Source organism: Rhamphochromis sp. 'chilingali', assembly GCF_963969265.1.
Source record: "Rhamphochromis sp. 'chilingali' genome assembly, chromosome: 1".
Taxonomy (NCBI): domain Eukaryota; kingdom Metazoa; phylum Chordata; class Actinopteri; order Cichliformes; family Cichlidae; genus Rhamphochromis; species Rhamphochromis sp. 'chilingali'.
The window spans coordinates 3,939,103-3,963,087 of record NC_137929.1 but is presented as its reverse complement, the minus strand read 5'-3'; the positions used below and the strand labels follow the sequence as shown (position 1 = coordinate 3,963,087).

Sequence of the window (23,985 nt, the reverse complement as noted above, 5' to 3'; positions counted from 1 at the left end):
TGATTGGATAGTTACATTTGTGATTGACATGACATTGACCAATCAGATGAAAGGAAGAAAAATAGGGTCAAAATTCGTACTTGTAACTTGCAGGGGTGTTTTTTTGGCTAAGTCCACACACAAATCTTTTTTTTTTTTTTTTTTTTTTTTACACACACACACAAATTTTTTTCACGCACACACAAATCTTTTTTACACGCACACACAAATTTTATTCACGCACACACAAATTCTTTTTACACACACACACAAATCTTTTTTAGACACACAAATCTTTTTTACACACACAAATCTTTTTTAGACACACAAATCTTTTTTTTTACACACACACAAATTTTATTCACGCACACACAAATTCTTTTTACACACACACACACAAATCTTTTTTACACACACAAATCTTTTTTACACACACAAATCTTTTTTTTACACACACACAAATTTTTTTCACGCACACACAAATTCTTTTTACACATACAAATCCTGATTTACAAGTACAAAATATTTATGACCACATTTTGAGCCCATACAAATGTTCTGCAGACGAGTCCATGCGCTCACAACAAAGCTCAGTGTGGACGACGCTGTGCACGCTCCAATGCTGATTGGTTAGAAAGTGGGTGGGAACAGGGAAGAGAGCGACAGTAGTGTTCAGCACAAACACGAAGGATCAAAGAAGAAGAACATGACAAGCTCAGATGGAGGCTGCAGTGGACACTTTTCATTGTTTTAACATTCGCTTTCACTTCAGCTTCACCAACAACAGCACAAGCAGAGCAGCCCACTGACTGCGTGGCCGTGACGGCGCCCCCTGGTGACTGTAAACCACTACAACATGTAGACGGCCGTCTGCTGCTCATTTCTTTGCCACCATCACAGGAGCTCTTTATCCTGTTCTACACTCTCATTGGTTCTTTGTGTGCTTGTTTTTTAGAACAGTAGTCATTGTGATTGTTCAAAGAAGACAGTCAGCTGTGACTAAATGTAGCTCCTACAGCAGTGATTGGAATAACTACTGAAGCTAATCCAGTATCAAAGCTCAGGAATCAGCAGCTCCCACCTCGTTTTCTTTGAACAACTATTTTTAGCTGCTGTGTTTTTGTGTTTCTGCGGACCTCAGACATCCTGCTGCTCTGGAGAACTGAAGCTCTAAAGGCTTCAGCCTTTATCTCCAAGAAACAAAGCTGATCATGGAGACCCAGCAGGTCAGCTGATCTGTGGACAGCACCAGCATCTTTAAGTAAGTCTGAGAGGTGAGCAGTCTTTGGAAGCCTTTACTGTCTGATAGTCTCAGAGCAGGATTTGGATCATTATTTGGCTTTTCTTCTATTATTATGTTTAGTTTCTGCTTCACAGATATTCTCTGAGATGTTCTCTGAAATGTTTCCCACTGTTGGACAAACTTTCACAGTTTCTTCATAAAGGAGATCTCCTGTGCAGTCCATCTGTGATAATATGTTAAACACTGAATTATGATTCATATCTGAATGTACTGACCTTTAATTACTGATGAGAACATAATCAGTAAATATAAAGATGTTTGAGTTTGGCTTTGATGAATCAGAATAAAAGTAATAAAATAATGATTTTAGAGACAGGCCGAACTAAGGCCAGCTGACAGCCTGTGTACAAACAGACTTCAGCCATATGAGAGTGAGTGTGAGTGAATGAGAGCACACACAGGACACTCTGATCTCTGAATGTGTGTGACGCAGTGAAAAAGAGGATTGTACTGGATATACTGTGACTGACAAACAGAGTTTAAAGAGAAAGGTGTTTGGATTAAAATGGATTATGCTAAAGTGAACGCGCTAATGAAATCTGAACTGACTGAAATGTGAAGTGAAGATAATTCAGATGTAAAAGAGAGAGAAACTGATAATAAGGTGGGGCTGGAGATCAGTGAAGGGCATGTAAACACCTGACTGGTTGACTAGATATCAGATCGACAGTTTCACAGTTTTCCCTGTGGATTATAACTTTAAGAAGATGTGACATTCATCAAGGAATCCTGCTCTCCGGATTATTTCCATGAACACTGATCTGGATCACATCTACAGTGCTGGAAGTGCCCGTCTCACCACCAACCTCTCTGTGCACATTCACTTTTCAACCCTTTGTGAGACACTAAAGGTGTAAATCTGAGTATTAATCTGTGTTAGTGCGAACACCTCTAATAGGTTGGTTTAGTCTTTCCAAGTCATGTCTTCCCTTAGATCTGCGGTCCAGGCTCCTAAAATCATCCTAGTTTTACAAGCACTACAATCTAGAGGAGAGCTGCACTAACAGGTGTGACTGATGAGATCTGACCTGCAAGGATACTCATGTTTATGTGTATCAGGACAAGCAGGGAAGACCAGGGGCCCGGTCTTCGTACGTCGCTTACTACATCCAAGACCAAACCATCGCGCTAACCGTGAGCTCGCTAATCCGGTTCCCCGAACACACCTGCTGTTGACGATTACTACAGCTGGACGCAGGAATGTGACATCACTGGGTGTCGTAAAAAGGGCTACGCATCGATAGTAGAAACATTGATCGGCAACCCGCTGATTGGTCGGCGAAAATGTCGAAGGGGCGCGCTCGGTATTTTCCGGCAGCAGAGCAAGAACTCTTGAGTGAGGGATTTCAGGAGTTTCAGAGTTTAATTAAAACGCAAGGGAACACTGCAAAGGCTGCAAAAGCAAGGAGAGAGGGCTGGCAGAAAGTTGCTGACAAATTAAACTCGTACGTAATTTAATAATAACAATAATAATGGATTGGGTTTATATAGCGCTTTCCAAGGCACCCAAAGCGCATGACAATACCACTATTCAGTCACTTTATTATTTATTTATAGATTTATCATATCACACTATATTATCCAATATTATATTACATTATATTAAAATATGTTATATTATATCCCCTTTCACATTAGAGCCACAACAGGACCCACTAGAACATGGGAACAAGTAAAAGTGAAATATAAGAATATTCTACAGAATGGTAATATTTATCACTTATATTGCTTTTAGTCTCTTGGAAAGAGAGCCTGAAATAATCTGTTTGTTTGTTCATAACAGCAACCAAGAAAAGGGCAGAGCACAAAAAAGACAGGTGGTGGTCCTGCACCCCCTCGTCAACAAGTTGGTTAAGTGAATAATACCCTCACGGGAAAATCGATATCTCTCTATGAGCACACTGTCGCGCTGAGCTAAAGGATCCTGTCTCTCCCGCAATATACGCTGGATTCTGAGGACTCTCCTTATCAATCTTGCACCTTCCGCAATGGGTTGCTCGTGTAAACGGACAGGACATGGCTGCGACAGGCTTCCCAAATCCACCTTGGCTTTTATAGCCGTGGTCTCTCATCTTGATTACATGAAGTAATTTACAATTACTACTCTGAAATATGAATTACATCTGTAATAATCACATACATGTAATAGAATGTTAATAGTACATTTCCCTTTTTTAGGGAATGCCCTGTATGTATCTGTGTGACATCAATAAAAGGATCAAGTGCTGCATTATCTTTGGTTACATTGATGTTATTTATTTATGGTGAAACAGTGGTGGAATATCGCTGTTGCTTTCGTATAAATGAAGTGGACATACCTGCGTGGCCGCGATCTAATCCTGTTTACATAAAGTAAACCTGCTCCCCAGCAGGTTTACGCTTACGGCTCTGTTGCTATGACAGCAAGTCCCGGATGAGCTTCGGGGAACCGAACGATCCAGGATCACGCGAAATCGTCAACAATCAAATCCAGCTAACTTACTTAGCAAGGTACGAAGAACAGGCCCCAGGACATCAACTCTGTCAGGCTGCCTGAGTCCTCTCACCCACATCAGCTCATCAACTCTAAACAGGAATGAGCAGCTCATTTCAAAATAAAAGGTTGGAATTGTAAAGAAAACAAACAGAGCTCATAAACTGAAACTGATTTCATTTTTCAGCTGGAACATTTTAGTTGTTCCTTTTTCAATACATACATAATTATATTTACAGTAAGTCTTATCATTCCCCTTTTCCCTGCCAGTCACCGCCAATGTTCCCTCTAATGTTTCATGTGTCTGAGCGAACACACAAACTCCCTGAGCGTCCCTTGGACCACTGTGAGCAACAGCAGACGTGTGCACTGTGGTCACGCCAGCATCTTATCCATCCAAGTTACATGGTTTATTAAAGTAATCAAATTACAGCATTTACATTTATGTTAGACTACTTTTAATTAACTAATTCTTATTCTCATGTATATCTCATGCACATATCTTTCTACGTAGCACTTTTAATTCTTATTCTTACTTTTAATTTTTTCATGTCTATTTAAGCGCAATTTATGACACTATGTTTGCACTGAAGCACCGCAGCAATTTCCTAATGTTGTAAACCTGCTCAACATTTGGCAATAAACCCCTTTCTGATTCTGATTCTGATTCTTTAGCCCACTTACAATGAAAATTAAAAACAACCTTGTTCATGACCTGTAGCATGTTAACACTATTGGAAGTAAAAATAACTTGAACTCCAATTTTGAAAACACAACTTTATTTTTTCTATTTTTATAAAGCTCTGACTTGTATTATGAGTCTGTGGTCTGGGAGAGAGTCTGTAACTCTGTCTGCAAAATACAGGATATAATGACCAATGTTGGGCAATTAATTATATAGTTACTTCTTCAAAAAAGTTACTGAGTTTTGCAAACAACAAAGTTTGTTGCAATAAATACTGAATACTATCGTTGTTATAAACAACAATACTATTCAGGAAGAAAACCAAACATTGCAGATATTTTATCATAACTCTGGTTTTACGTGGTCGATCAACACAATTTAAAAACTTGTATAAAGTCCACACTTTGTCCGTCAACATGCAGCTACCAACCCAAATGGTGAGGTGGTGGTTAGTTATTACTGTCGTTTATGATCCCCTACATTGTCCTACATTTAAATATATTATCCAGCTACAATAGTGTTTGTGTTCCTAAAAGGATTTCATGAATGTGTTACTGTTCATGTCACATCTGTATGAAACAAAGAGGAAGTGAGGTTTATCCTTCATGATCACAAACTGTTCCAGCATGTAAACCTGAGATCTGTGTGGAGCAGCTGACCTGTACGATGTGCTCAACACAAACATTATTTACCATCAGTTACTGTGTGACTGAACCACGTGGGTGTATGAAACATCGCTTTTAGTTTTAATAGCACATGGCAACATTCAGACGTGAATCTATACAGTAACACTTTGATTTGTTACAGTGAGGAGACTGATGAAGGGAACGATGAGGGGAAACTAACAGCAGCAACAGAAACCAGGAGACAAAGCTGAGGTCTGGGTTCCTCTATGCTACACACAGCCTCCTGCTCCTGGACTTTAGTAAACACATAAATGTCTCCAAGTACACTTACTTCAGAAACTCTATCAAACTCATTACAAGTTTACTTCAGCTTTAAATTACTCACAACATCAGCACACATGAGTAAACAAAGTAACTCACAGCTACTGTTCAAGTTTAGTCATCTCTAATACAAATATACCTCATTATTATGAATCTCACAGCTACCTGCTCATTGAACTGAACTATAATTCTGTTTTACCATTAAAACAAAATATGTGACTGTAAAAAATGTTCAGACAGTAATTAAGAATCTCCTAAGCAATCCAAAGATAAAGAAAAGTTCACCTGCCAATTCTATAAAGCTTGGTTGTTTATACAATAATATCCTTTAATGATATGTTTGGATCCTGACCTGAGAGTTTCCAGTGTACAATGTGGACTCTGCAGTGCAGCAGACAGAAGCTTTACTCCTGAATCCCGCAGGTCATTGTTACTCAGGTCCAGCTCTTTCAGACTAGAGGACTGGGAGTTGAGAACTGAGGACAGAGCATCACAGCTTCTCTCTGAGAGGTTACAGCCACTCAGTCTGGAAGAAAACAAACAAACAATTAAATCAGTCAAATGAAACATTTTTAATGCCAGCATGCAATACAATTATTGGTTAACTAAATAGCTTCATTAAAACACAACTCTTCTTCTATAGCAGCACTTACTCCTTGTAAGCGCCACCTGCTCCACCATCTGAGTCAGAAGACATGAAAACAAACTGTAAATCTAGTAGAAACATGATTGGAAATCTTCTCAGATCCATTTGTACATTTAGAGCCTGATCCTGAAATATAGCAGCACGGACATTCACAGCAGCAAAGGGTTCTTGCTGATCTGAGCTGGCTTGGCCCTGGCTTATTGAAGATTAAAGAAAGCGGAATCAGCTGTTCAAACCCCCACAAGGCTGCCCGCTGTGACTGAAACAATGGGACGGGTCGTGACTTCTCAAAATGGGCTCATTGAACGCAGCACGGATAAGATCTTGAAGAAGCTCATGGCGGTCGTGAGTTTTCAGACTTTGCTCTTTGAGCACAAAACCGATAACCTCTGGGAGAAGCTCGTGGCTCTCCAACGGGAGATTGAGAGACGAGTGACGGACTGTTAGATCAGCTGTGAAATTGACATGCAGTTGTTCGCACCAAAGAAAGCCACCATCAGCTCATGCGGGTAACATACCGGCGCCAGCTGTGGTCTCAAGGCTGGAGCTGAACAAATCTCACCCTGATAACAGACGGTGTTTACACTGTTCCTTCCCATCCTAAGCATGCTTATCCCCTCCCGGTGCAGACGGTGGGTCGAGGGGACCAGCGCAAATGCTGCAGGCCCGGGTGCGCTGTCTACACCGGCTGTCTCTCACCTTTTACCCATCCCTGCTGCTTGTCATGTGCTTCTATGGCGCATTAAGAGTTTTCATGTGCTCTGCACTAAGGTCATTTTTTTTGTCTGTTCTCAAACTGATCTCCCTGTTGGAGCTCAGTCTGGGGGGAGTTCTTTTTTCTCCTCATCTTTCCTGATGTTGTGCATTTTCTGCTGTTTGGTTCCGGGTCGCTGCTCTAGCGGCTGACCGGCCAGCTACCTAGCCTGACCCGTCTCCCCAATGTGATGTTTGTGTATTGTATGTACGGTTGGAAAGCTCAGTATCCTAATTGCCCCTTGAAAATAAATACAGTGTTCTGAATCTGAATCTGAAAAGATTACAGAAGACGACTCTGTTCAGTAAATATTACGCTCATGCTGTCACGAAATACCAAAGGTAGGTAAAACTCTAGTTGTTGCAGCCATCCAGTATGACATGCTTTGTACTGTCCTGCTGCAGTTTGTGACACCTGGTTGATGAGTTGTGAAGGATGATGAAACAAACACTTCACTCAATGTTTGTCTTCTAAACTGGATGTAATTTGGGCAGCCGATAGTTTTTCTTAATCTATCCCAGCTGCAAATAGGAACACAACAAATAACTAACTTTACCCACTTGGATCCTTATCATTCAAGATTGTGAAAAGATTCTCTACTCAGAGAATACTGGAGATTTTAGATGAGAGAGATGGAAGGTGATGAAGGGGAAGAGTTTTCACAACTTGAGGCCTTTTGTCTTCACTGTACAGGACAAAGAAGACAGGAAGGGAGGGAGAAGTGAGGAGAATAACACAGGAAATGGTGTTGGGCAGACTCAAACCAGGCCCTGGAGTCACGACTCTAACCTTCAGTGCATGGGTCACCTGCTCAGCCAGGTAAGCTACAGCAGTCAGCAGTGTGTGAGTTAATTTGAAGACAATGATGACTATAAGTCAGGTAAAAAAAATACTATCATCAACCAACAAGGGGAAAACAGTGAGCTGAATGACCAAGCTTTGACCAAGGGTGGCTCACTCCTCGGTCTTCTTGCCCAAGCAGTGAACCACCCTGCATGGCTATCAATGTGGTGCTAACAAGGCCATCATACAGTACAGGCCATCCAAGCTGATTTTAACTTTTCCTCCCAGATACCACCTTAGAAATCATCTAGATTAGGATATGTTGGCTGTTCTAGATCCAATCACAACAAACAGAGAGCTGTTGTGTGTCCAAGGTGAACAGGAAGAATATATACATGCATAAAGTCAATAAAGTCAGAAGGTTTGCTTTAGACTGTGCTGCAGTTTATCATCAAAGACTAACAAACAGGCACCATGCTGCCAACAAATGGCATCAAGTCTGACTTGAGGTTTTTTGATCTTTTTTTTTTAAATCAAGATTAAATTTTATAGCAACCACAGCAGAGATGACCAGGGAAGGTGTGCTTGAGGGGATATAGCTACAACAGCTGGTTTCAGACTGAAGATGAACTGAGGTGCTGCACCCAAGTCTGCAGGTTCAGGGAGGGACAAACATCTGCTGCAACCAGATTGGAGTGAGAGGAGAGAGCAGGCCAACAACAACAAAGAAACAACAAACACACTGTGGAAGACCGAAGCAGAGTTTAGTTTAAAGTGGAACTAAGGATGTTTCTCTGGCTGCCAGGAGTCACTGAGTAATTCAAATGCTTTCTTTAATGCAGGACCCACCATGCATGTAAACGCAAGTGTTTCACCAACATTTGTGACTAAAATAGACCTGCAGTAGAAATGTATCTAGGAGCATGCATGTGAATATAAAGTATCACAACATCAGGCACATGCAGCCTAAGTGTTTAAACACAGACTGATAACATAACAGCAGCAGTGATGATCAGAGTTTATGGTGAATCCAGCGTCTCGAGTTCTGGAGGCATCAAAGAGGTTACAGTTGTATTGGAGAAATCCCAAAACTTTAGGATACAAATTCATACAAAGACAGAAAACCTGGTGAAATAAATTACTGACACAGTTGGATGTTAAAAGTAAAGACATGAGTACAAATGTACTTACAGAGCTTTGTTGGAGGCTTTGACCACTGGCAGCAGCCTCAGAAGAGCCTCCTCTGAAGCAGAGTATTTCTGCAGGTCAAACACATCCAGATCTTCTTCTGATGACAGTAAGATGAAGACCAGAGCTGACCACTGAGCAGGAGACAGTTCATCTGTGGAGAGACTTCCTGATCTCAGGGACTGTTGGATCTCCTCCACTAGAGAACGATCATTCAGTTCATTCAGACAGTGGATCAGATTGATGCTTTTCTCTGCAGACAGATTCTCACTGAGCTTCTCCTTGATGTACTGAACTGTTTTCTTATTGGTCTGTGAGCTACTTCCTGTCTGTGTCAGCAGGCCTCGTAGGAGAGTCTGATTGGTCTGCAGTGAAAGACCCAGGAGGAAGCGGAGGAACAAGTCCAGGTGTCCATTTGGACTCTGTAGGGCCTTGTTCACAGCACTCTGGTGGAGAGATTGTAGGTTTGGTTTGTTAAATAGTTTAGACCATGTAGAGGTTGTTTGTTGTTGTTCCATCAGATTGAGTCCAGAGTTGATGAAGGTCCGATGGACATGAAGAGCAGCCAGAAACTCCTGAACACTCAGATGGATGAAGCAGAACACCTTGTTCTGGTACAGTCCGCTCTCCTCTTTAAAGATCTGTGTGAACACTCCTGAGTACACTGAGGCTGCTCTGATATCGATGCCACACTCTGTCAGGTCTGATTCATAGAAGATCAGGTTTCCTTTCTGCAGCTGATCAAAAGCCAGTTTTCCCAGAGACTCCATCATCTTCCTGCTCTCTGGACTCCAGTGTGGATCTGTCTCAGCTCCTCCATCATACTTGACCTTCTTCACTTTGGCCTGAACCACCAGGAAGTGGATGTACATCTCAGTTAGGGTCTTGGGCAGCTGTCCTCCCTCTCTGGTTTCCAGCACATCCTCCAGAACTGTAGCAGTGATCCAGCAGAAGACTGGGATGTGGCACATGATGTGGAGGCTTCGTGATGTCTTGATGTGGGAGATGATGCTGCTGGCCTGCTCCTCATCTCTGAATCTCTTCCTGAAGTACTCCTCCTTCTGTGGGTCAGTGAACCCTCTGACCTCTGTCACCATGCCAACACAGTCAGGAGGGATCTGATTGGCTGCTGCAGGTCGTGTGGTTATCCAGAGGCGAGCAGAGGGAAGCAGTTTCCCCCTGATGAGGTTTATCAGCAGCACATCCACTGAGGTGGACTTTCTAGGGTCAGTTAGGATTGTAGTTTTGTGGAAGTCCAGAGGAAGTCGACACTCATCCAGACCATCAAAGATGAACACAACCTGGAAGTCTTCAAAGCTGCAGATTCCTGCTTCTTTGGTTTCAGTAAAGAAGTGATGAACAAGTCCCACCAAGCTGAACTTTTCCTCTTTCAGCACATTCAGCTCTCTGAAAGTGAATGGAAATATGAACTGGATGTCCTGGTTGGCTTTGTCTTCAGCCCAGTCCAGGCTGTATTTCTGTGTTAAGACTGTTTTCCCAATGCCAGCCACTCCCTTTGTCAGCACTGTTCTGATTGGTTCATCTCTTCCAGGTGAGGCTTTAAAGATGTCTTCTTGTCTGATGGTTGTTTCTGGTCTGTGTGGTTTCCTGGATGCTGTTTCAATATGTCTGACCTCATGTTCATCATTGACCTCTGCAGTCCCTCCCTCTGTGATGTAGAGCTCTGTGTAGATCTGATTCAGGAGGGTTGGGCTTCCTGCTTTAGCGATGCCCTCAAACACACACTGGAACTTCTTCTTCAGGGTGGATTTAAGGTTACGGTGACAAACTGCAGCTTGAAGTTCTGAATGAGAAGAAAAATAAACACTCAATTCCAAAAAGAACTAATCTTTAAAACATGTTGCTCCATCTTCCATCTCTGGAAAATGTTCATTTATCCAGCAGCTTAAATCTTTAGATAAATCCTCTTACTGCTCTGCAGACGGTCAGCCAGCTCCTCCTGCTTCATTCTCATCAGGAAGTCCACTATGATCTTCACAAATGCCTCTCTGCTGCTGCTCCTCTGACTCTCTAAGCATTCTGGGTAATCTGGACTCAGAACCTTCTGGATCTTCTTCAGCTCGTTCTTCACAAAAGTGATGATGTTGTCCTCCAGCAGCTGGAACAGAATATTTATGAATGAGCCAATCAGACTGAAATCATGGAGCCAAACATCAGATCCATGTTGGACACACTGACGATCCACTGGTCTACAAAGAGCAGCATGGAGATGACTGTGAACAGAACAGATGTAACAGTAGTTGTTGTACATGTACAGACCATAAATATGGAGTCCAGCTGTGTTTGATGCTGCTGGGCAGACTGACCACTGGGAACCTCTGAGCTCTGCTGGTCCACTCTGTGGAGGAACCATGAAGGATTAGATCCACACAGGATAAAGATCCAGGAGTTTCTGCTCAAATAACTTCATCTGAATCAAGTCTGTCAAGTTTTAAACTCTCAGATTGTGAACATATCAGTAATTTTCAGTCTGTTTTCATGGACGTCCTTTCAGTGGTGATGTCAGGGATGATTTTGAAGAAGCTCATCAAACTGAACCATCAGCAGATCACTGCTCCAAAACCAGAACATGATCCGAGTCTCCCTCCACCACCAGAACACCAGCTTTACTAACGTGGTAGATCAGTGTAGTACAGATCAATAACTGATGAGTCATTTGATCAAAATCACTGAGTGCTTCACGTCTGACCCTCTGATGCTTCTGTAGACATTTTGCATATTTAATGAATGTCTGACAGTTTTACATTCATTCTATGAACACAGTGGAAATGTTGTGTTATAGTCTCCATGTTGTTTCCAGCATCATAAATTCTTCAGTTCAGAAAATTCGATTCTTTCTTCACAGCTGAAAAACAACAACATTTATTCTCTATTGAAATCTGCATCGTCCACTCCAAAGGTCACAATCTGAAGGTAACATCTGGTTTTGTTCCCTGTGGTTAACTCTGAGCATCAGTATGGTGGGATTTATCCACTACATCCACACCACTGTGGTTCAGTGTTGTCCTGATGGAGTAACAGCAGCCAGTATGATCCAGGCTTTAGCTGCTGGGTCTCTGTGTGACCTCTCAGACTGTTTAACAGATCAGACACAAAGAGAATCAGAGCAGCTCTGTTCTTTAAAGACAAACATGAACCCACTCAGGTCACACTTTCCCCACAGATATGAGCATCACTGTCCTCAAACAGCAAATGACCAAGTCGAACATTTGGATCTTTTCTCTTTCATTGTTTTCTTTTTAATGAATCTTTGTAACAATCTGAGGATGTTTCAGGTCATATTTATCCAGGAAACACAAACATGTAAAGGAGTCATCACAGCTCTCTGACCTCGTTGCTCCAGGTTCACCACTGAAGTTTGGATTATAACCTTTGGACCGGTCACTCCTCACAGACGGACAGCTGGACCCTGCAGACTGTGACCTCTGACCTCTGCAGACACAAACATGATTGAAGCAGCTGTGATCACACAGACTGCAGATAATGCAGCTGTTTCCTGTCAGTAACATCCTCTTAGATTAGAGTTCAGCTTTTTACAGGAAAACTGGACAAAACTGATTTTTGTTACAAACTCATTTTCATTTCCTCTCAGCTCACAAACACAGTCAGACAATCAACCAGAGTCAACACTGATTATAATGTCAGTGCAGAATTATTTCTGTTACTCAGTGAGTTCAGCTCTCTGACCTCGTTGCTCCAGGTTCACCACTGAAGTTTGGATTATGACCTTTGGACCAGTCACTCCTCACAGACGGACAGCTGGACCCTGCAGACTCTGCTCTGTCCTCCTCTTCCTCCATCATCATCTTCAGTCAGTCTGAGAGGTAAACCACAAACACTCAGTGAGTTCACATTAACAGGAGGAACTGAGTTACAGTCGCTGACCTCTGACCTGTCATGTGACCATGAAACCAGGTCAATATGTCTGTAGGTTCAGTCATCCAGGTCATGTGATCTAAGGAGCTTGGAGAGAAAAGAGACGTCTTTAAGTTTCTGGAAGACGTTTCATCTGAGAAGCTTCTTCAGCTCTAAAACCAAACGGTGGAGAGTCCCAGATATTTAAACCTGAGAGGGAAAGAAAGCATGTCGCTGACCCACCACTGATGTTATTTCAAGGAGGAAACTGAGAGCCTTTGCACCAGGAGCACAAACATCAGCTCCAGCAATGATCCACTGATGTGTTTTTATTCCATGTATGAATGTTGTTATTGACAGAGATGACGTTTGTGTGTCAGTGATGCAGTGACTGTTGTTGTTACCTGTACAGGCTGGTTAGACTCTATGAAACAGATCATACAGATCTCTGCATGTTAGAAGAGACTATTAAAGGTCATGAATGAGACAAAGGCAGGGAGGCGTCCTTTACAGCTAAACAGCAGAGTGAGAGAACAGCCAGCACCTCTACATTTATCACATTATACAGCACATGTATGATACTGACAGGGATGAGAAGAATTTAGTGATTCTGATCCCATCATTGATATTACTTATTGATTCTCAGTAGCTCTGCTCTGACAGTCACCACCATCACTGAGCAGCATATCAAAGACATTTGTGCACATTAACTGCATGTTGTGGCTCAAATGTTTGTGCATGTTGGAGGCATTTCCTCTTTGTTGTGATCAGTGTTGGTCATTACTCAAAACAGTCATTATTACACATATTACACAGAACACTTTAATTAAAAGTAATGGAGTACGTTACTTCATTACTCCTCATAACATTACTTTGATGTTACTGTGTAAAATGAACAAATGAGCATGTAACAACATAAAGCTGAGGTACAGCCCCACACACCAACACAGATCCTGATGAGGTCACGTGATGTTTCTCTGAGTGTTTATGAACACAAATCAAAGATGAAACAGCACAAAGACACTTCAAAGTGATTCTACTGTAGAAACATGAACAGGTAGAAACCTGCAGCCTGACTGCTCATCACTTTGTTACCTGTTCAAGTTCAGCAGCAGCAGCTCACTTTATCACGGTGCTGGTCTGGGGTCAGTGTTTACTCAGCTTTAACCTCACTCTGGGTTCTTGGCTAGCCTAGCTTTAGCTTAGTGTTAGCATGCTGTGTGCTAGCTTAGCGTTAGCTTAGCGTTAGCATGCTGTGTGCTAGCTTAGCGTTAGCTTAGCGTTAGCATGCTGTGTGCTAGCTTAGCGTCAGAGCTCTGCAGGTGTCTCGTGTGTAAATATTAATCACAGTGACAGTAAAGGAGGTAAAGGGCTGTGACGTCATCACGTACGCTGCGTCCTCTGTGGGCTCTGAGTGAACTCAAAGTACAAACTACAAGTACACAAACACGAACGTAGCTCAGAGTGGCGGACACACTCGGCCTCGTTGGTCCAGCTGTGAGTCCGTTACCGTGAACTATGGAGCGGCAGATTTGTGCTGAACTAAGCTGCACACAGCTGATGTTAGCCAGGAAACATTACACACTGACTTTAATGGAGAGACCGGAAATACAAACACACACAGTTTGTTGTGTGAAGAAATCAAACACGAGCTGAACAAACAGTAAAGTTCCTAAAGACAAACTGTTAAAGGAGGAAACAAAGCAAACTTACAGTTTCTTCACACACCAACAACAAGCTCCACTCCACACCTGGACACTAAACACGGACACACAGGTGAGCTGCTTCCTGGAAGGAGGCGGGGCTCCACCTGAAACTCAGCACAGGTGGGAGGGGCTCAGCTCTGTGTGTGCTGATGTGTTAACTTTAAAAATATGCCGTCTGACTGCTCAGACTGAGTCAGAGTAAAGTTCACATGCTGACGTGTGGAGACATGAAACCTTGTTGTAGCTGCAGGTGTGAACACACTGATCCCAGATCAGCTCTGCTGTATTTGTAACATGAACATTTCTGCTGCAAAGCTTCAAATGTTCAGCATGTTTCTCTGTTTCCAGTCTATAGATCCAGTCACACTTTCTACCTTCACCTGTGCAGTAAAGACTGAGAGCAGAGCTGAAAGCAAGCGTCCAATCAGTGAGCAGCATCAACACCTGAGCTTCATTCAGACTCTGTTATTGAAGATGTTGTTGGTACAAAGTTCATCTGCTGCTCACATGAATCCATGAAAGATTTATTTCACTGATGTTTCTTCAAAGCTCGTTTCAACCTGTTGAAGTCATGAATGAAAGTGCAGACTGAGAGTGGATCACATGATGTTTGAGGTGTGTCATGTGACATGTTCAGTATTGTCACACATGTCTAGATTGTCCCTGATATCATAACTGCTCAAACACTGATGATTATATTTGAAGAATTATTCCTGATGGCAGCAAAGTTTGAATGGAGCTCTCTGTCTGTGCTGATTTGTCGCCCTCTGGAGGTCAAAGCACAAACTGCATGATGTCACTGTAACCACCACAGAGACAGGAAGTGTTTTTATGACTGAAACACTGAAATGATGCTAACGGCTGTCGTTAGGCTCACTGACAGCAGTGCTGATGTGTTCATGTCAAACACTGGCTCAGGTCAGACTCCTTCATCCTTCTCCAGCGTGAGGCCGCCCTCAGACCCACAGGAGCTCTGACCTTTGACCTCCTGACCCTAACCATTTTAGTCTTGTTGCATCTTTAAATGCAAATCCTGTGAAATGGTCAGGGGCGGCTCTAGAGAAATTTTCTTAGGGTGGCAAAATCAAAGCCTTTTCCCCCCAAACACATATGCAGGTGGTTACATGTGGTTAAAATGATTCAAATGCAGTAAGTATGCACGTTTTTCATATAAATATAGTCTATAACTTAATTATTGTCTGTACCCACATGATTACACACTTTAGTTACATGAAACATGTGAGTTTTGATGTTATGTACTGTACAGCCTGTATATTAAATACATATGTAGCCCAATAAGTATAAACTCCAGAAAGCTACACAACATGGGGCGCTTCATTTACAAACACAAGTCTAACTTAAGTTTCACTGTTTTTGTTAGAAAACTGTCACATTGTTGCAGCTTAAATTACACAAAATGTCAGAAATCTGCACTGTCATGAACAAACATGTAAACCTCATTTTTCATGATTTGTTGGATTCACCCTCTGAGGTCTGAAACACAACCGGACATTTGTGACTCCTTTGAGTTTACGTTTGTATTTCACCCTCAGATTGTTTCATTTTATTTTTTCCTCCTCTTGCTTTGTTTGGTATCTTTTCAGCTCAACTGAATTTAGTTGTTTTTTCACTGACATACTGCATTAGTATTACTATTACTATTAATGTAACTATTACTGATCTGAAATCACACAAAGAACCTAAAATCCTAGCAGTATTTTTTACTGTAAAAAAACCACAGACGTGTTGGGTAAATGTTTATAACTTGAAATGCAAATATAAATTGTACATTTTGTAAACAGATACAACTATTTATCTAAAAATGCAGCCAATACACCTGCTGTTTTTTCATTTTCTACAACCATTTAAAATAGCACTCACCTTCCTTCATTTCCACAGTGTAACATCCACCCACCTGTGTAAAATCAGAAATTCCCATGGTGTTGTTCAAAATGTGCTCTGGCACAATCATAAGCATCACTTGCTGCTGAAAACAAGAAGAAAGCCGTCCTGCTATGGGCTGAACCATTTGTTAATGTGGAGGGGGGGACACTATGGAATATATCCAGTTCTAGCATTTATATTCACTGCTGACTGTAACTACGCTCAAACTGTTAAACTTATTTTAATAAACACTGTCATATGCAAAACTGGGGTGGCACTTGGGGTGGCAAGGGATCATTTTAGGGTGGCACTTGCCACCCCATGCCACCCTTCTAGATCCGCCCCTGCTGATGAAGCCAACAGGTTCGCTTCATTTGCAAAAAGCAGATATGAGTTTCTGAGGCCACAGTCTTCTGTGGCAGAAGGGGAATCAGGGGAAGCCCTGGAGGAGTCCACCACCCACCAGAAACAGGTCTGAGCTCTCACTGCAGTTGTAAAGGGGCTACACAGCCCACGTGAGGCTGAGGGATGCAGCCTTCTGTCAGACTGTCACTAACACAGAGAAACACCCGTGTACACTCATACTCATGGGCACATACACCAATCAGCCTCGACCCTTTCTTCCTTTGCATTTGTGGTTTGGTGCCATAAATGCACAACATAGAAGAGCCACCTCGACGGGACAACACTCAGCGGTTCATCTGTCTCTCTTCCACAGCATGTCTTTATCCTGTCTTCCTTCTCTCACCCAAACCAATCACAGCAGATGGCCCCGCCCCTCCCTGAGCCTGGTTCTGCTGGAGGTTTCTTCCTGTTAAAAGGGAGTTTTTCCTTCCCACTGTCGCCAAAGTACTGCTCATAGGGGGTCATATGATTGTTGGGTTTTTCTCTGTATCTATAATTGTGCGATCTACTGTACAATATAAAGCGCCTTGAGGCGACTGCTGTTGTGATTTATATAAATAAAATTGAATTGAATTAAGAAGCTCAGAAACAAAAGTGTCTGGACTTTTTTAAGTTTCTTGAAGATATTTCATCTGAGAAGCTTCTTCAGTTTTACACTGTGTGCACAATTATTATGCCAGAACTATTTTTGAGGATTAATGTCATTATGGACCAAGGACAGTACTCTGGGTCTCCTGCAGAACAACTCGAGCTGTGATACCTGAATGAAGAGCCTCTGCTGCTTTAAAGAAGGAGGCTCGAGGCAGAGGTGAGGTGCAGACCAACCAGCTTTTATTCAGCAACTTTAACAGAAGGATCAGAAAAATAAAACTATACAGCACAGTGATGCTGACTGAAGCCACAGCATTAAACTAAACAAGCATCTGATCATCTTTAACAACATCTAATAAATAATGACAACTATTTAATCCTGTATTTCCTACAATAAAGCCTGTTCAGATATTTGTTGCTGATGGAAATGTAAAAGGCTCCCAGGAACCAAAGGACCAAAACACAGGCAACAGTCACAGCTGCAAAGGATCCCCTAACACATAAACTGGTTCGAAGATATTTTCTAGCTCTGCAGAGGAGCTTGATTGCACGGACAGTAAAAAGTGGATTCAATAACAGCAGCGAGCGCTGAGTGATATAACGGTGCTGCGAGCAGCAGTGCAAAGGCTCACACAGAGACAGCAGCTACACTGTGTGTGGATGTGATCCACAGTCACAGCTGTGGGTTTCAGTCAGTGTGTCTCTAACTTCATGGTCACATTTCAAAGCTTATTGGAGCCAGAAGATGTTCAAGTAAAAGATTTATTGCTGTACTCGTCTACCAGGATAACAGGAGGTTCATAAAGCTGTGTAATACTTCAGCTTTCCATCATGGAGTAGTAGTTGTGTCCTTTTGTGTTTATTAGTGTGTTCACACGTCTACTTTAACTTCACTCTGTAATGAAAGGATTCAAATCACTGATAAATACATACATGCTGACTCTGAGTCTCAGTGAAGGAGGAAAGGATGGATGAAGGCAGCCTAGTGTGGGTCATGTGTGTCCAGCAGTCATCCAGGGCCTGGATCCATCTGTAACAGGAAGACAAAGTCCAGCCTGTAATCATCCTATCAGGCACAGCGTTTCCATCCAGCATCCTGACGACGCTAACAACCCGTCAAACGTCTCCTCTGGTCCACAGAAGTCACACTTCCTGTGTCGTGTTTACCTTTTTAAGTGTGCTATTCAAGCCTGTGTGACCAACTCTGACTCTCCAGATTCCATCCTGGTCTCTGCTGCAGCTTCTTCTACACGACTGTTTTCTGTATAATAATATCTGCCTTTCCCGTCTCTGTCCCAGTGTGCCTGCCACTCGTCCTTCATCTTTACCTTCATTATACTCTTCACCTCACTTTCACTGTATTTTATAGTCAAACCTGCACGACTTCTTCTTGCTGCACCTTTTTAAACTCATCGTCCTGTTCATTGCATCAACACCGATATTCACAGGGAGCCATAAGAAATCCACTTCTATCCCTCTGTGTTTGATTCTATACAGTAAATGAAGTATATCAAAAACAATATGTTGCCTAGAGTCTGAAGACATATCACCTGTGCTCACTAGCACGCTGCTAGAGTCCCAGCAAACCACATACCTGCATATTAGTGCGTCCTCCACCCAGTTCAAGCCAGTAACATCACTACCAGCTCCCAGTATAAACTGCCACATCATCTGTAATTCTTTTACTCATCACCAAACTTATTTGTGGGAGAACAAATGCAGCAGCCGTTCTTTTATCTGACAGTGTTGACGCATCAGTAAATATCCTCACATGACCTGAGGACTTTCCCACTATATGAACCTGCTTTTAGTCGCCCCTCCTCCCTCGCCACAAGCTTCCTTTACAACATAACTTATAAAAAACAACTTTATTGACAAACAGCAATAACAATTACAGACAGTCTAGAAGAAGAATCACATGATCAAGGAGCAGAAGTTTATGGTTTTAATAGCTTTTACATTTTGGGAAAGTTTTAAAAACATTGTTTGGTTTTCTTTCTAAAGCGTTGAAAGGACGGCTTTGCATCAGAAAAGTAAGATCAGCAAATGAATCCATTAAAGTTCTTATGCCTTGTTTGCAAAAGAAGCCAAACAACATTTGTGTTACAAAGAGAGACTTCAGAACAGATCAAAGATCACAAACATCAGGCACTGATGGAAACAGCCAAACACAGAAACAGAGGCACCAGCAGGTGAAGGAGGCCTGTTGTAGAAATGACTCTGAGTGCTCAGGTAGAAACGCATGAAGAACCAGTGCGTCTAATATTTGGAAACCAGTCTGTGTTTGAGCGTCCTGGATGAAACACAGATCATGTTGCAGAGCGAGGACGTCGTCTTTCCTCCCGAGTGTGTAACTACAGGACGTGTGCAGCAGGTTTAATCGTCCTCCTGACAGTTACTGATGAACGAGTCCTTCAGGGAGGCTCCAGGATCACTGTGGCTTTTACCAGCTGCTGCTAAACTGAGAGGTGTTGCTGCTTCATGTGTGAAGATGTTTGCATGGCTTTAACAGTGCAGACGTTCCTCATGTGCACCCATTTCATATGTTTTATTGTGATGTTTAGTAACATCTGCTTCCCTCCTTCAGGCAGACGATAAAGTGAGCTCAGCCTTAAACATGTGGAGAGAACGTTTGACCGACAGTCCTGGGACGACTGCAGAACAATGGTTTGTTTTTAATGATAAAGTTTCATAATGGAAATAAATGCTGAGCCTGTTTCATGATGTTGGCCCTGCAGCATCAGGCAGGATTAATACTGTAACAAACGTGTGTCACAGTTATAATGACTTTAAATGAAGACTTGGGTTGGATGGAGATGTCAGCTGGATTTGTGCTGACTGTCACTTTAAATGTTTTCAGTTCTGTTCAGCTTCTAAATCTACTTTTGTATAATGTTTGCTGAGTTTTGCTGTCATGGTCCTGGGCCATGTGGGCCCAGTATTCTTAGTTTTCATGTATTTTTGTATTTTGTTCTTTATTTAGGCCATGCTTCCTGGGTTGATCTGTTACATTGTTCCTTATGTGTTTTCCCTTCGTGACTCTTACCCCCTGTGTGCCCCTCTGTGTATTTATGAGCCCTCGTCTCTCTTTGTGTTTTATTCTATGTTTTCCCCAGCCCGTTATGTCTGCGTTCTCCCCGTGCTCTCTCTCCTCCTGTTTGAACCTCTGTGTACTTCCTGTTTTACTTTGCCCATCTCCCATCAGTGTTACGTTCACTCCTGCCGTGTCTTGTTATGATTATCAGTGTCACCTGTGTTCCCCGTGTGCATCCACTTCCCCTGATCATCCCTCATGTGTATTTAGTCTCTGTGTTTCATACAGTCTGTGTCGCGTCGTCTGTGTTCCCACCTTCCATGTTTCCATGCCCGGTCTGTTGTATTCATAGCCTTACCTTAGTTCATTCCCAGTTTAGGTTTCTGTTTAGTTATTGCTTTTGAGCTGCCCTTATTCTTGTTTGTTTCTCTTGCGTTACCAGCCACAATAAAAGGCTCGCTTTTGTTTAAAGTTTACTCCCGTGTCACTCGTGTCCGCACCTGAGTCCTCCACGCACTCTCCACACGGTCTGTCACAGCGGACCATGACATTTGCACTTCATGACACTTTTAAGAAGAGCCAATAAATCCTGACTTTACACAAAAATAAAGGTTTAATGTGTTTAGTGTGACAGTGGAGGAGAGCGCACATAATAAGAGTCATTAACAGAATGGTGACAATTATAATCTGTCTCATTTTAGGAGCAGCTCACAGGCACAACAGACTACAGAGCAATCAAAGCACCAGTTAAACGTCCATGTGACCGGCTTACAGCCAATGAACAATCAGTCCCCACTGTCCCCACCAACATCACTGTACTGGAAAGACTGTGCTGCCATGGTCAGAGATGAACTGGTACTAAAATGTAAGGCAGCTGATGTGTGTGGCCTTAGCAGCACAAATGCATCACGGCTGCAACGCTGCAGTGTGTTTAAACATTTGAACATTTCTGTGGCTTCAAACCAGCAGCTGCTCTGTACTCAGTCGTGTTTGTGTGTCTGTCAAAGTGATTGTTGTCTTTAAAAAGCCTTTTGTGTTTGAGTTTTGTGGGCAGCTTCTCTGTAGTCTAAGCCGAGTCGATATATTTGATTCCATGTTTGGTGTGATTTTCAAAGTCAGCAGCAGCAAACGCTGAACAAGCAAAGTTTGGGCCCATCAGAGACAGCAGTGGACCTGCTGACCTGTAGGTGTTGGAGGTGTTTGTGTGCAGCTGTGGGTCAGTCAGCTTTATTTCACTTATCCATGACAGAGCGCTGTTAGCTGTGAGTTAGCATCCACTGAGCTGTTTCATCTACTCTGTCACTGCCAGCAAGCAGAGCCCAGGGTTGGCTTCATAAGCTGGACGTGGCCTTGCTCAAGGGCACTTTAGCAGCACGTTCCCAGCAGTAACAGAGGGATTCAAACTGGTGACCCTGGAGTAGGAATCACCCAGAAAAGTCACCTTATGCCAGAAGTTTTAGTGAGACGGGAACAACATTACAGCTCTGATGTCATTGACCTGTGCAGTGAGGACATATTGAACTGTGAGGACACAGCTTATAGGTTCAACACTGACCCTGGGTCAGCATGTGCAGGTGACATGGTGTTGGTGTCACCACTACAGACAGCTCAGGTTCAACTGGCTCTTCTTTGATTTGCTTCTATAGCACCAAGGTTGACACCAGTCTGGTCCAGTTAGCATCTGAATCCATAAACGTGTGAGCTCGTCCCACCAGAGGACGTCAGCATCATGGGGATAATGTCTACAGCAGGAAAACACAGGGACAGTTGGGTTTGCTGCACATCTGGAACACACAGTTAGCTCAGATATGTTCATGTCGCTAACACCAATATAGCGACTGAGTGCTCTATAGCAGCTAATGCTAACAACTGTAACACTGCTGTTTGTCATGGTTTTCAGACCAAATGATAACAAAACGTTGGGAAAAGTGAAATATTGGAACATGAAATCATAAATTATTACATTTAAACAACAATAATACAGCTAAATTTCCCCTGTTGGCTCATAAGCTGCTCACCTGGATGCTACATCAGTGCAGTCCTCTCTGAACATTAGCTAATCAACACACACACACTTATTGTTGAGAGGCTGACTTCACTAAACTCACAGAAACTCTTAAGAAGCTCCTCAAATGATGACTTTGGAGTTTTGTGTTACTGTCAGTGTATAAAAGCTAGAAAAGGAAGAAAAGCAGGAGAAATGATCAAAGTGCTGCTGTGTGCAGGAAGAACTACAACATGTTAGTGAGAAACACAAACAGGGTGTGAAACACACTCCAGAGGAAACGCTGTGTGCAGGCTGTCTGTGACTTCCTGTATCTCTGCCACAGACTGGGACAGACACCAGTGAAACCAGTCACTGTGGTCATGTGCTTGTAGCCAGCAGCCTGTGATGTGAGGCTGAAAACTGGTCTAGGCAAACCACTTGAAGGAACTGCAGCATCTAATATTGTTGAATTGGGGAAAGGAGGGCTAGCAGCCAGAACTGCACCAGAGTGATGGCTAAACTGGGGGGGCTGAGAGGGTGATTGACATGTTGCTGGATCAATCACTGGGAACTGCTCATGTTGCTGATGTGTTTGGGGAATGGCTTGTAAACCGCAAACAGAGGATTTGCTTTCATCAGAGACAGTGTGAATTGAAGATCTGGAGGAACTGCGAGAATGGGGAGGAGATAACTGTATCAGGAGTTGCCTAATCTCCCTCATTGTCATCAGGAGTTCCCTCATCACCTCATCTTGATTGGTGGGTAAAGGAGCAGGCGATGTCTCTGGTAGACTTCCTGACTCCCCATCAGGATCCTGCAGCCCATGTGTGTCTGTATCACTATGCTGGCATTCTGTTTGACTCTCTGTATCACATTGAGCACTTCTACTTCCAGGATACTGAACGTCATACTGCTGCAGGTGGGCAGGAGGTCGACTATCACGACCGGAACGTCTCAAATCTTCAGTCAATGGCCGCTGTGAATCCATGACGCTAACGCTACTCCGGCTCGAAGGACCATGTTTTGGAGGAAGGAAGGTTCAGGGTTTCAGTAGTCATCATCATGGGCTCATCGGATTAGAATGAGAATAAGCAGTCATTATTTGCAGGTTTTGTCGTTTTATTGTATAACGTAGTGATGGCCCGCTTGAAGCTGACGCTCCGGAGCGTGTGTCGAAAAAAACAACACACTGGTTCAGAAGCACTGTGTCGAGGCTTGCTTCGTTTGGCAAAAGTCACGTGACCAGTGACGTCCGAAGCTTCATTACGCACGTAACTGCTTCGGTACCTGATTCAAATGGATATAAGGAAGTGAATCATCCACGGGATTCGTGGAGTGTGTTGATGGTGACAGATAGCGAAGAGGTGATCATTCCACTGACAGATATGGAGCCAGCGAGGAAGAGAGGACGTTCTGGCGTGTGGGAATATTTTGAGTTGATTTTGCTCAATTCATTTTATCTGCCGAAGTGAAAAACTTGAAATGTCCAAAATCATGTTTTCATAATGTAAATATCATTACAGCATATGACTTCAGGAACACTTCCATGTGAATTAAAGCTAATGAAGACTACAAAAATGTATTTGACACTATACGTACATTACATTGCTACAGTTTAGAAAATCATTTTGTTTATTGTTTTTAGGTGATAGTCTGCAGGACCCAGGAATACCTGCATATCTACCAGCTTGCAGTGTAGTTCCTGCACTCCACAGCCTCTTCTGTTCCATGCAAGTGGATTTTC

At 42.8% G+C, this 23,985-nt stretch overlaps 2 protein-coding genes across 2 annotated transcripts in view; one reads left to right on the top strand and one right to left on the bottom strand.

Annotated features, from left to right (window-relative positions):
• Positions 1-11,068, bottom strand: part of LOC308397253 (protein NLRC3-like) — a 30,876-nt gene extending 19,808 nt beyond the window's left edge. Inside the window, exons 1-3 of the mRNA XM_080883073.1 lie at positions 10,691-11,068; positions 8,762-10,562; positions 5,740-5,913 (exon numbers count right to left, since the gene is read on the bottom strand). Of these exons, the coding sequence (XP_080739199.1) occupies positions 5,740-5,913; positions 8,762-10,562; positions 10,691-11,030 (2,315 nt within the window). The 5' untranslated portion in view covers positions 11,031-11,068. The remainder of the gene's footprint in view (positions 1-5,739; positions 5,914-8,761; positions 10,563-10,690) is intronic.
• LOC308399066 (uncharacterized protein) overlaps positions 1-23,985 on the top strand; it is a 262,268-nt gene that overhangs the window by 185,264 nt on the left and 53,019 nt on the right. The gene's annotated exons all lie outside the window — the stretch shown is intronic.